At 37.5% G+C, this 13,146-nt stretch overlaps 1 protein-coding gene across 4 annotated transcripts in view; it reads left to right on the forward strand.

The window, feature by feature from the left end:
- The window catches only part of SLC4A4 (solute carrier family 4 member 4), a 314,261-nt gene that overhangs the window by 272,767 nt on the left and 28,348 nt on the right, over nucleotides 1–13,146 (forward strand). For all 4 annotated transcript variants that reach the window (XM_072941127.1, XM_072941141.1, XM_072941149.1 and 1 more), the window contains exons 17-18: nucleotides 1,573–1,686; nucleotides 2,878–3,039. In XM_072941127.1, coding sequence (XP_072797228.1) covers nucleotides 1,573–1,686; nucleotides 2,878–3,039 — 276 coding nt within the window. The remainder of the gene's footprint in view (nucleotides 1–1,572; nucleotides 1,687–2,877; nucleotides 3,040–13,146) is intronic.

Consider the following 13,146-nt stretch of genomic DNA (forward strand, 5'->3'; position numbering starts at 1 on the left):
AACTGCTGTACTATATTTTCTCCCCAAATTGATCCCTGCCATCTCTTTGTGCTTGAAATTACTGATTCATGTAAGTTGGTCCTAAAAGTCCCAAAGCTGGCTTTCTGATCCTCTGTGTGTACTTCTCCAGAAAGCTAAGCCAGCCCTCCAGAAGGGAAAGAAGCTCCTGACCGAACGGGCCATCTTTGATTCTGTTGCTAGTTAGTCCCCAAGGCTCTAGACGCCTGGTAATGGTCGAGAATTGAGCACTGCTGTGCCTTTCATACCCACATCACTAAGTAATTCCATTCTCCACTTCAGTTTCTGTTGAATGCCTGCCTGCAGGAGTGTTGCTGCTCTTTCAAAAGACCATTTGTCTTGAGAACAGTGGAGCCACTCAGCCCATCACTGATCCCTCTTCCTCTAGCTGCACCGGAAGACTGAATGCTCAACCTGAGATAACATGACAACTGCTGAACCAACCCTGGTTTTATCTGGGAGCAGACTTCCTTGTGTGTGACTTGGCTGTGAGCTTCATGAAGACGTGAATTGTGTCTGGTTCCCTGTGGCATCCCAGCACTAAGCCAAGTGCTCGGTATATTCACTTGGCCCTTCCTTTTCACAGATGCAGAACCCATGAGTTCAGGGGGCTGAATGTGTTAAGTAAATTCTTGTTGAATGATCAGATTGTGCACTACCCTGTGTACATACCTTATGGGGAAACTCAGCTGTCTGTGTGGTAGTAATGCTCTTAGGCCATTGTCAGTGCCCCTAGACACCGTGGAGGAACACCAAGTAACTAAAAGGCCCCTGCTTCCCTATTGACTCAGAAATGCCATTCTGCACCCACTCCGTGGGAAGGGTTTGGGTTTAATGCCCATCCCGTAAAGCCTAGCCCTTGTCATGACCAGAGGTAGGTACTTAGGAGATTTCAAGGCTGTCAGCTAGTGGCGACCGCACTTAAGTGGTGGAAAAAGAAATTCTCCACATGCAGGAGATTTTAAGCACTAGCCTTGAGTGAAAAATGTTTTCTTTGGCAAAGTTCGTGAAGTCATCGTATTTCTGCCCTTCGTGCCTTTTTGTTTCTCTGAGGTCTTGTGTCCGTTCAATGAACTGGACCCCCTTCTCAACTAGGCCGTCAGGATTTTCAGGTTACCTTGTGGAATTCATCTTGCTCTGTGCTCACAATGCTGACTCCCCAAAACTAAACAGAATTGTATGTTTTTGTGCAGATTTTTACAATATGCCTTGAGATTTTATCCTTATCCAGGACTCCTTTGTGCTTCATATAGGAAGAGTGTGCAGTATTTCAAGGATGTGTTATCTTTGATTCTTCACCACTGCCTACACACACGCGCACACACACTTTCTCTGACCTGTTCTGTACAATTAGATTATTTCTGGCCAAGTGAAAAAGTGATGCAAAGACAATTTAAAAAATAATTTCTCTGCAGTGTGACACCTCGTTTAATTTGTTGATGAAGCTGTTACCATAAACTGTTAGCAAATACAGAATTCTTCATTCACTTCAAAGAGAAGCAAATACATGTACCCAGTGGTAAACAATCTCTGGTTTCTTTGTTATTTTTCCAGGCAAGAAAACTGATCAGTGACTTTGCCATTATCTTGTCCATTCTCATCTTCTGTGTAATAGATGCCCTGGTAGGTGTGGATACTCCAAAACTAATTGTGCCAAGTGAGTTCAAGGTAGGTGAACTTCTGTCTTTTGGTCATTCCTGGAACTCTTTGGTTTTCTTTCCTTTCCCCTGTTCTAGCTAGTTGTATCTCTCCTGAGTTTTGTACAATTATCCATGTCTTTATTTTTTAAATGGTCTCTTGCTATATGTGTATATCCATATTTTCTACTTCTTCTCTAAAATTAAATGCCTGACTAGGATCAAATACAAGGCTCAAACTGTATTGATTTTCATTGAAAAATAACTTGTAGTACCATTATAAACTCTGCTTTGTATTTTTAGAATAATGGAAAATATCCAAAGGTTTTCAAACAATTTATAATCTTAATCTATATAATAATTCTAGGGTACAGTGAAACTATTATCATTCTGATTTTATGGAGTTGAGATTAAAGTTTATAAAAATTAAGTAAGATATCCAAGTTTACATTACCAATTTGGTGCCTCTTCCTGCTACCAGACTACCTGCCGTATACACACATGTAAATATATAAAGTGCATTTTCATTATTACGAAGAAGGTATAGGAAATATTTATTTTATAAACCTGTTGCTCTTCGCAGGTCTAATGGGTAAAATTTACATCTCAGTCGTTCTTAAATATCCTTACCTAATTTTCCACTGTTAAAAGTCTTTCATTTATTTTCTAGAACACTCCTAACCCCTCTATCTCTGATACTTGCCAAGGAAAATTAAACTGACTGCTGTTTTAGCTCAATAACTACCAAACGAGAAAGGGATATCTATGTTATAGCAAACGAAATTTTTTTGCATTTTCTCTGCCATGACATATTTATTAGCAGAGATAAGTTCTCTTTTATTCAATTATTAGTTAAAAATTCATGGTGGTTTTGTAATTCCTTGCCTGCCTCATTACTGAATATTACATTTGGGTTTTTCTTGTGGTTACCACTTAAACTTCAATTACTTTCTTCCATCTTGAGTCCTTATCTTGGATCACCCTAAAGGGCTGAATGGCATTTGCTTCTTTTCATCAGCCTATATTCTTCATCTCCTTCATTTAAAACATTGCCTTAAAAATAACCTCTTTAAGGAAATTTTTGGTGAATAACTTTCTTTGTCCAACCTATCAGTAAAACTTTCTACTTTTTAATATGTTGGCTCTCCAAGTATAACAGATTTTTTTCACCAAGTAGTGTGTATGAATATTGTTTTGAAAAATGTTTTCTCTCCTCTTCAAGCCAACAAGTCCAAACCGAGGATGGTTTGTTCCACCGTTTGGAGGAAACCCCTGGTGGGTGTACCTTGCAGCTGCTATCCCTGCTTTGTTGGTCACCATTCTGATTTTCATGGACCAGCAAATCACAGCTGTGATTGTAAACAGGAAAGAACATAAACTCAAGGTAAATGCTCCTAATAATTAATGGTTATCATCGCCATCTACTTTCTTTGTAGCACTTGGAAATACTGATTCAAAGCCAACACAGTTTGGTTAGGAGCTCCATTATACCTAATGTTCTTTAAGACTTCCATGTCGTAGATCACCCTGAGCGGACACATCTTTACAATATAATACTTTTGGAGAACCTCCTGTAAACCTGAAAAAGTCATTTCAAATCATACTTCCTTCGTGGTGATTTTAATATGGTAACTACACTGATTTTAATGTGGTAACTGTCCTTAACCCAACAACAAATGCTTTTTCTGAAACTATTGAGATAAAAATTTGGGTTTTCTTCTTTAACCTGTTGATTACGTGAGCTGTATTAATAGATTTTTTTATTGTTGAACCAACCTTGCAACCTGGTAGAATATAATTTCTTTTTTATACATTGTTGGATTTTGTTTGCTAATATATATATTATAATATATAATACAATAACACATACTGCTAATATGTATATTGGACTTTTGCATCTTAGTTTAAGAGTGACATTGCCTTGCAATTTTCCTTTCTTATAGTGTCCCTGTCTGATTGTGGTATTAGAAATATGCTCTCCTTATAAAATGAGCTGGAGAGTATTTCTGCACATGTTCCACTACCATTCTCTAGAGTAGAATATTCTCTTTATTATGTATAACATGTCAAATAGCTTTTCTTTAAATGATTAGATATGTTGTAAAACTATCTGGGCCAGGTGGTTCCTGTGTAGAACTTGTAAAATGGTGATCAGAATGTTTTAACGGTTATAAAAAAAATTCAGAATTTCTGTTTTTCAATTGTAGTAACATACTTTTTCTAGGTTTTTTCATTTCTGTTACATTTTAAAATTTGTTGACATGTTTATAATACTATCATTTATAGTGAATGTAATCTGAATCTGTTGTTTTTCCCTTTAAATTCCTAAAATTATTGATTTGTGCTTCTTATTTCTCTTGATCAATCAAGCCTGTGGTTTGCTGTTTTATTATCTTTTAAGAGGCAATTTTTTACTATATTGATTTTCTATACTATGTCTTTGGTTTTTTGTTAGAATTTGCTTTGTTTTGAAGCCAAGTACTTTTAAGTACTTCTACATTTATATTTAGTTTATCTTTTTAGTGAATTGAACTTTTTTTGTGACTCTCTTTGTTCCTAGTCATGTTTTTTACCTTAAAGTTTATTTTATTTTGTATTAATAAAGCTGTGGTAACTTGTAGTTTTCATTTGCCTGGTATATAGTTTTTCATTCTGTTATTTTCAGTGTACCTGTGTCTTGTGTCTCTTTGTAAATAACACATGGTTGAACTTTTCTAAAAATCCATTTTTACAATCTTTGCTTTTAACCACAGTATTTAATACATTTAAATTGATGGTGATGACTGATAGATCTGAATTAATTTTTACCACGTTTTTTGGCCTTCTATTTGTGTAACTTTCCCTGTGTTCTTTCTTTTTTTATTCTCTTTTATTGCCCTCTTTTAGGTTGATGCAGTTTTATTTTTCTAATTTTCTGTTTTCTTATTTTTTTCTGTTAGTTTGGAAGTTATGTATTTTATCTCTTAGTGATTATGTTGCATATTTTAATATGCATTTATGAATTTTAAAGTTTGTGAGTATTTTTAGCCTTCTGAATAATCCTAAGGGCTAAAGAATGCTATAAGCTTAGTATTCCTTCCCAGATCATATGCTGTTATTACCCAGGTTTTATTGCTGTCTGGATTTTAAAATCCAATTAATTAGATATGGTCATTATTTTTAGGATTACATACAAGTTTACATTTTCTTTTTCTTCTTTTCTTTTTCTTTTTCTTTTTTTTTTTAATATATTTCAGACCTTCATTTTTAGACTGTTTTCCTTTAGACTGAATTATTTCCCTTAAACAGTACTTATTTATTAGACTTTTGAAATTTCTTCCTGTGAGGGTCTTTGGGAGATAAACTCTCTCTTTTATATTTGCCTGAAAACGTTTCTCTCACCCTCATTCTTTTTTTTTTTTAAAACATTGTATTTATTGTCGTATTATTTAATTATTTTATTTTGGTGGGAGGGAGGTAATTAGGTTTGTTTATTTTTAGTGGAGGTGCTGGGGATTGAACCCAGGACCTCATGCATGCTAAGCACATGCTCTACCACTTGAGCTATACCCTCCTCCTCTCACCCTCATTCTTAAAAGGTAATTTCTCTGTTTATATAATTTTAGGTTGAAAGCTATTTTTTTCCAGCACTTAGAAGCTATTACCATTATTTCTGACTTCCATAAAAGTGAACTCTTGGGATAATTCTCATTCTTTTGTAAGTGATCATCTCTCTCTCTTTTTTTTTTTTTTTTTTTGAATGCTGTATCATCTTCTTCTTTGTCTTTATTCTGGAGTTCTGCTATAACTTGTGAAAGCATAAATTTCTTTTTTTGACTTGTTGGATTACTGGGCTTCCTGTATCTTCCTGTCTTTCATCAATTATGGAATTTTTTAAGTCCTTGACTTTTTCAATTTCTAATACATCCTCCTAGAATTCCAAGTAAATTTTTATAGTACATCCTTATCTTGTGGTCTGTTTCTACTAGCCTGTTTTGTTTTGTTTTCTGTGGTTTATACATTTCCTACCTCTCAGTCTCCGTGTTGTATTTTAGGTAATATCTTCAGCTCTCTTTTTCTACTACTGTTGGTTTTATTCTCATATCAAACCATTCCATTGAATTTTTCCTTTCCAGAGTTATCTTTTTTATATTTAGAAGTTCTGTTTTGTTCTTTTCCAGATCTTCCTGTTCAGTTTTGATAGTCTCTAACTTCTTTATTACACTTTCATATACTTTTTTTGTATATATATTTGCTGTCTTTGCAGGTTTGATTCTGAACTTTGGTTTCTTTTTTTTTTTTTTGGCTTACTCTTTCTCCAAGTGTCTTTCTTCCTCATGTATTTAGTGCTTTTGTTTTTTAATTGTGAGCTAATAATCTTCCTATGAAATGCTTCAAACCCTTATTTTATTTATTCTTATGAAATATTTTTGATTATGGAAAGTTTTAACACGTATAAAAGTAGACAGAATAGTATAACTCCAGTATTTATCACCCAGCTCTTACAATTAATCACTCCAGCCCAATCTTGAATCATTTAAATCTCCATTATCTTATCCCCCTTCCTATAATACTTTGAAGTCAGTGCATACAACATTCCATAGCATCCATTAATTTTGGAGTATGTATTTCTAAACATAAGATCTCTTTTGAAAAGCATGACCATAATACTGTTATCAGTCTAAAAGAAGTTAACAAAATTCCTTAATATCATCAAGTATCCAGTCAATATTTAAATTTATGAATATGCCGTGAATATAATAAACTTAAAAATATTTGTTTAAATCAGGATCCAAATACACTTCAAACACTATCTTAAATCTTTCATAAACTTTTAGTCCGTAGATTCTCCTCTCCATCAGTTTGTTTCTCCTTGTAATTTATCTGTTGAAGACTACCAGCTTGTTCTTCTGTTTATGTTTTCCTGTATAACAGGCCACCTGACAACTTAGCAAATTCAGACAACAATTTATTATTATTGCTCCTGTTTCTTTGGGTTGACAGGGCTCAGATGGATACTTCTTGAGGTTTCTCCTGCAGTTACAGTTAGACAGTGTCTGGGACCACTGTCCTCTGAAGGGTTGACCAGGCTGATTGTCCAAGGACATCCAAGGCTTCTTCACTCACTCACTTGTCTCGTATCTTGAAATTCTTTGCTGTGAGTGTCTGCCTGCCTACCTGTCACTCTCTCTCTCTCCACATGGCATTTCATCCTCCAGGATCTTTCCATGTGGCTTAGGCTTCTTGCAGCATGGCAGCTGGGTTATTTGTACTTGCTTTACAGCAGCTGACTGCCATGAATGAAGACATGAAAAATGCTAGACCACTTCATGGTTATACCTGCAACTGGCACAGCTTCTTTACTTTGCCAGAGTCAATTGTTGAAAACAGACACAAGGCCATCCTTCATTCAAGGAGGTGAGGAAGGACTCCACTGTTTGATGGAGGAATGACAGTTTTACATTGTAGAAAAATATTGGGACAGGAGATATTTTTCCAGCCATCTTTGGAAAGTAAAATCTGCCACATTTGTACTGAAGAATTTGCAATAGTCTAGATCGTGTTGATTTCTTCCCTAGTTTTGATATTTTATATCTATGTATATATTTTTTGAAGGCAAGACTAATTCATAGACGTCTAGGACCACTTCACACTACATTTTTGGCTTAAGGCTTTTCAGATTGCAGAGGTAATATGAATTCCAGCTCCAAACTCAGTTGTAGATACATGGTTAGGCATGTCTTTGGAGATTCTGTTTTTTTTTTTTAATGGCATTACATCTAGTGGCAAGACCAAGAGTGGCATGTATCCCCACTATCTTTCTCCATAGGGTGGATCTTTTTCCTGATTGACCTACTGAGTCACATCCTCAGTATTTAGAGGATCCAATTCTTTTTCAGAAGGTGTCTCCCATCTGTACCCTTTATCCCATATCCCTAGGATTGGTCTTCGTCCTTTAGAATTCACATGGTCATTCTAATCCATGCCTTAGACCCCAAGGATACCATAGTCTTCCAGGCCCAGGCTCTAGGGTTTACTGATGTTGTAGATTTACTCTTTCTTGTTGCCATTATTTTTTGCTTCCAATTATTTCTCTTACTTTCTGGCAGATAAGCCATGATTTCTATGAGATATTTTCTGTATTTTTTTGAGCATTTTTAGATTTTCTATGCTAGGAAGCATTTCCGAGTTGATTTAGTTTGAAAGGCTAGAAATAGATGTTGACTAATATATTTTATTCTGAACAATTTGGAAACATATTCTTACTTTTGTTATGTAGTTGGTCAGAGTTGCTTTGTGTCCTTGAAAGTAAATGCCTGTTCTTTTTCGCTCATTAAGTTTTCTTACTAATAAAATTCAGAATTTTGAGTTTAGCAAATTTGAGATTGATAAAATATTGAGATTTTATTCTTCTTTTCCAATGTAGAAAACATTGGAAAATCAAGGCATATTAGAATTTACCTCTTAAAACAAGAGTTGAGTATGTAAAAAATGCTTTCATCACTTTTGGAATTGCTTATTTGAAATCATTCCTTTGAATGACAATAGTTATAGAATAAATGCCAGTGTTTTGACACAAATCTAAAGACACCAGTTCAGATATCATCGCGAATCAAAGGCTTTTCACTCTGAATATTGTTTTGTTCAAACTTTGTTAGGAAAGGAGGCTGTGGAATGTGAAAATTGGAGACGCTGTCTAAAATTATAAAGGGCTCTGACTGCTATAAAATTGATTCAAAAAAGAAACCTGAAACAGTGAGAGAGATGGAGGCATTGTGATATTAAAAGAAGCATGTTTTTGGGTGGCATTTGCTTTGGCTGCATGTCAGATGGCCCTGACTGGCTGCCTGCTCTGTTTGGGATGGGATCCACCTTTCCACTCTGCAGAATAGCTCTGTGCTGATGAGGAACACCAAGGCACTTGGCTTTTTTTGGCCATCATTTTGGTTAGTTATGTCCCACATTATCCCTGCAGAGCACTCAAAAGCAAACCAGGTTCAGCAAGGTCACGACTTCCCCAAGGTCTTTCCCTGAGTCATTGCGGAGGCAGGAAGAGAGTCTGAGCTTCAGACTGGAAAGCAGGGGATGCTTCTCACAAGGAAAGTGATTTTAAGTGTTACAGACAGGGTGTGGGAGGGAGAAGTAGCTTAGAATAGGTATCTAGAAATAGATATTAGGCAGTTGTAGCAATAAATTTTCTCTGATACACTCTATGGCAGAGCCCTCAATTTGCATGTGTTCTCTTGGGTAACTCCAAAATGTGCCCTGTTTTAACGTTGCCTTTCTTTTCCTGCTATCAGACCTTAGATCCAGTCCTTTTATTTCATGTCGAGACTGTTCTAATGGTTTAACCATGAGTTGACAACCAGTCTCTCTTGCTTTGTTCTAAATATTTTTTTAAAGCATGGTTCTTAACATGTCAGTCACATATTTCTAAACCCTTGTATTTTTTCTAAAAGATATAAAGACCCTCTAAACCTTTTCTCCTTAAAGAATGTCCATTTGCCCTGGCTTGGGATTTAAGCCTCTTTGTGATATAATGTCACCCTAAATTTAAAATGATTCTTTTCACATACTGTACAATGCCCTGGTCAAATGAATTCCAATCTCCTCTCCATGCCTCAGTGATTACCACTTATCAAAATCTTCTCCATCCTTTAAGATCCTCCAGATAGAGACACTTGTCAGCGTAGCCTTCACTCATAATGTGATTACTATTGCTCTTATTTTTGCCCGGATTACATTTGTATTACTCTGTGGCATTGGTCACATAATGTCTTGCACAGTAGTTTTTTTGTGTAATTACCTATCTTTCTGGGCCAAAACATTTTGAAGAAAAGGACCCTGTTTCAGTCCTCTTTCCAGCTCCCGTGTGGCCCATCACAATGATTTCCATAGGCAGACTTAGTAAATGCATACTGAAGAATTCTGTTATCTTGGGCCACGTGGTTCTCATAGTTGCTGTGCCATGTGAGATGCTTGAAGACCGCAGAGCATGCCAGCCATCTCCAGTTCTCAGAGTGAGTGCTTACATTATTCAAAGCCCTGTTTAGATGTCATCACTGCAGGAAGTTCTTGTGGGTTCACACTAGGCACAGTTAAACACTCTGTCCTCTTAGGTGTCTTTTTCAGGCCTCTTTGAATCTCTGTTTAGAGTATATTATAATCTGTGTACAAATCTGTGTCGCTTTCCTTGGTGGAAAGAACTATGCCATGGTTCTCAGCATCCCCATAAGCCAACTTGTCTGAATCACTCGGGGGAACTCCTAGCACGAATGTTTATTCTATGTCTGTGCACATGTATGCACTGCTCCTGACCCCTTTCTTTCCATCCGTTTGCCAGAGGTAAACTTCAGGCTGTTAGGCTAGTCTCTCTCGTGGGTTTTGATTTCTGTGTATTTTATTCCTAACTGACTTGCATTCTGTATTAGCAGATTATATACAATATCAGAAGAAAGTTAAGTTTCACTCCCTATCCTTGTTCTTAAAATAATCTCCAGTTTCAGAAAGTAGAACATCCCTTGGATTTATATTCATGGAGACAAGGACTTTTATAAACTTTAAAGGACATACTTAACCTTCTGGACATCTATTGAGTCCTTGCTATGTATGGAACGCTTGCGTTAGAGGTTGAAGATAAAAATTGTTCTACATTACGGTCTGTGCCCTGAGGTAGCTTAGTGCCTTTTCCCTGTTCATCACTTACATCCACCACCAGGTTGGAACTGACCTTGTCTTGTCTTCTGTGTGCCTTGTGTCTTACACATACAATAAGGTATTTGCTTCCATATCTGGCTTCAACTCAACTCTGTTACAAGGGCAGGTATTCTGTCTTATTTTTTTTTAATTTTTTATTGAAGTATAGTTGATTTAAAATGTTGTATTAGTTTCTGGTGTACAACATAGTGATTCAGTTACACACATATATATTCTTTTTCATATTATTTGTTATTATAGGTTATTACAACGGATTGAATATAGTTCCCTGTGCTATACAGTAGGACTGTGTTTTTTTAATGTATTTTATATATAGTAGTTTGTATCTACTAATCCCAGACTCCTAATTTATCCCTCCCCCACCTTTCCCCTTTGGTAACCATAAGTTAGTCTTCTTTGTCTGTAAGTCTGTTTCTGTTTTGTAAATAAGTTCACTTGTCTCATTTTTTTTTAGATTCCACAGATAAGTGATATCACTGTGATATTTGTCTTTCTCTGTCTGACTTACTTCACTTAGTATGATGATCTCTAGGTCCATCCACATTGCTGCAAATGGCATTATCTCATTTTTTATGGCTGAGTAGTATTCCATTGTCTTACTCACTGTTTTATCTAACACAAGGCCTAGCATAGAATAGGTGTTCAATGAATGTTTATTCAAAAATAGTTTTCCAAGCAAAGATATGAGCAAATGCAAAGACCCCAGGGTTGGCAGGAGCTTGGTGTTTTGAGGAACTGGAAAGAGGTCAGTGTGACTGGAATTTAGGGAAATTAGTGGATTCAAGATAAGGTCAGTGAGAGTGGGGCCACATCACTGTAGAACTAAGGCTCTCAGCCTCTCCGCATTATTGACATTTTGAATCAGTCTTTGTTGGTCGTGACTGTTCTGAGTATTGTAGTCTGTTTAGCAGCATCTCTGGCCTCTATCTGCTAGATGCCAGTCTCACCCTCTCCCCCCGAAGTTGTCACGACCGAAAATGTCTCCAGACATCACCACTTGTCCCTGGGGGTTGGGGGGAATAGTTCTGGGAAGAAACACTAGTGTAGAACTTTATGGATGATTTTACAGTGCTTAGGTTTTATTCTAAGTCAAATGAGAAGCCACTGGAGAGTTTTGATCAGGGAAGTGCCATGTAATGATTGAGATTTTAAAAAGATTGCTCTTTTTAAAAGTCTGGAGAATGGGATGTCAGGGACAAGATTGAAGCAGGGGCTTCTGTGGCTACAGTGGCCTTGAGAGCGGAGAGTTGCTAGGTGGATATGGAGGAAGCAGGGGAGCTCGAGCTGGACCTTGAAGGGACAGGATGGATTTAAACAAATGGCAAGATGGGAAAACAGAGTACAGGTTTGAAGAGTGGTGCATAACGTGCAAGGCATGTTTAGGGAATGGTACCGTTTCTGGAATCCTTCAGGGCCCCCATCACAGACTCAGATGCGTGAGCCTCAGCGTGGGAAGCTGGGCTTGTCAGGGCCTGCTCTGTCCTGCCTGGCCTCCTCCTCTCTCACTGGCCTCCCCTGATCACTTGACATTCCAGTCTGGATGGATGGCTTCAGAGCCCCGCTTTAGGCATTTCCTCTGGCAACAGTAAGGATGGATGGGGGAGCTGCAAGAGAGGAGGCGGGTGGAAGGAGCAGTCAGGCGGCCTCTGTATGATCCAGGAGACGATGAGAGGAATCTGAAAAAGGTAGTGGCAGTAGGGAGCAGGGATAAGGAACAAAAGGTTTCACATGATATTACAGAAAAATGCTGTTTCTTTGTATTTCTTAGATTATTATTTCCATTAGGAAGTGCCAACTATCTGAATATTATTTTCATTCCATTCAGATCTACTTATTCAGATACTTTTAGCTAAAAGATCTCATAAGTGGCTTATCTTCATATGTATAGATTTGTTTTGCAGGAATGACTTCTTTAACACAGCCATTCGAGTTCTGGGGTCTTTATGGCACTAGTTAGTTGCATAGTTTTGTTTTTTGTTTTTTGGTTTTTTTTTGGAGGAGGCTCTGGGGATTGAACCCAGGACTTCGTGCGTGCGAAGCATGTACTGTACCCCTGAGCTATACCCACCCCACCTTGAGCATAGCTTTACCATTCTGTTCAACAAATACATCTCCCGAGTTTACTGTGTGTAGGACACTGTATGACACATTGCAAGCCTTGAACACGGAAATCTGGGAAAATAAATTCATTGCTTTTCCCTCTTCAGTCTCAGCTCCTTAACATCTCTCCCATCTGCCCTTTGCCTTTCCCAGTGCTGTTACTTCAGTTTAAAGTACATCATCTCCGGCCTGGATGATGGCTGCATTGTCCTGTGTGTCACTGCTGCCTCCAGTCTTGTTCACTTCCAACCCTTCCATTCTTCTAAACAGAAATCTGATCATTTCACTGGCCTGCTTCAAAGTCTTCAGTGCCTTCCCGTTGCTCTTATGATTAAAAAAATTCCAAAGCCTTTAGCCAAACAGCCAAGTTCTTAACTTCTTTAGCCTTATTTCCTACCTTTCTCATCTCCTCCTATGCAGCAACTCTAGTTAATTTCCTCAAAATGGCAGCTCTTTGCCTGTGTTTTGTCCCTGCTCCCCTGCTTCTTGTCTCCCAGCTGGTTATAGCTCATGTTTCAGGACTCAGTAAATACCACCCTGTATATGCAAACCATCCCTGACTCTGGGCTGAGGTGAGTACCCTTCCTGGGTGCAGCCATGGCAGGAGCTCACCCCTACTGTAGACCTTTAACACTGTTGTATTGAGAATGTCCGTTGACTTGTCCAGCTTTATACTACTATGCTATAAACCACT

Source organism: Vicugna pacos, chromosome 2 (assembly GCF_048564905.1).
Source record: "Vicugna pacos chromosome 2, VicPac4, whole genome shotgun sequence".
In the NCBI taxonomy this organism is placed as follows: Eukaryota; Metazoa; Chordata; class Mammalia; order Artiodactyla; family Camelidae; genus Vicugna; species Vicugna pacos.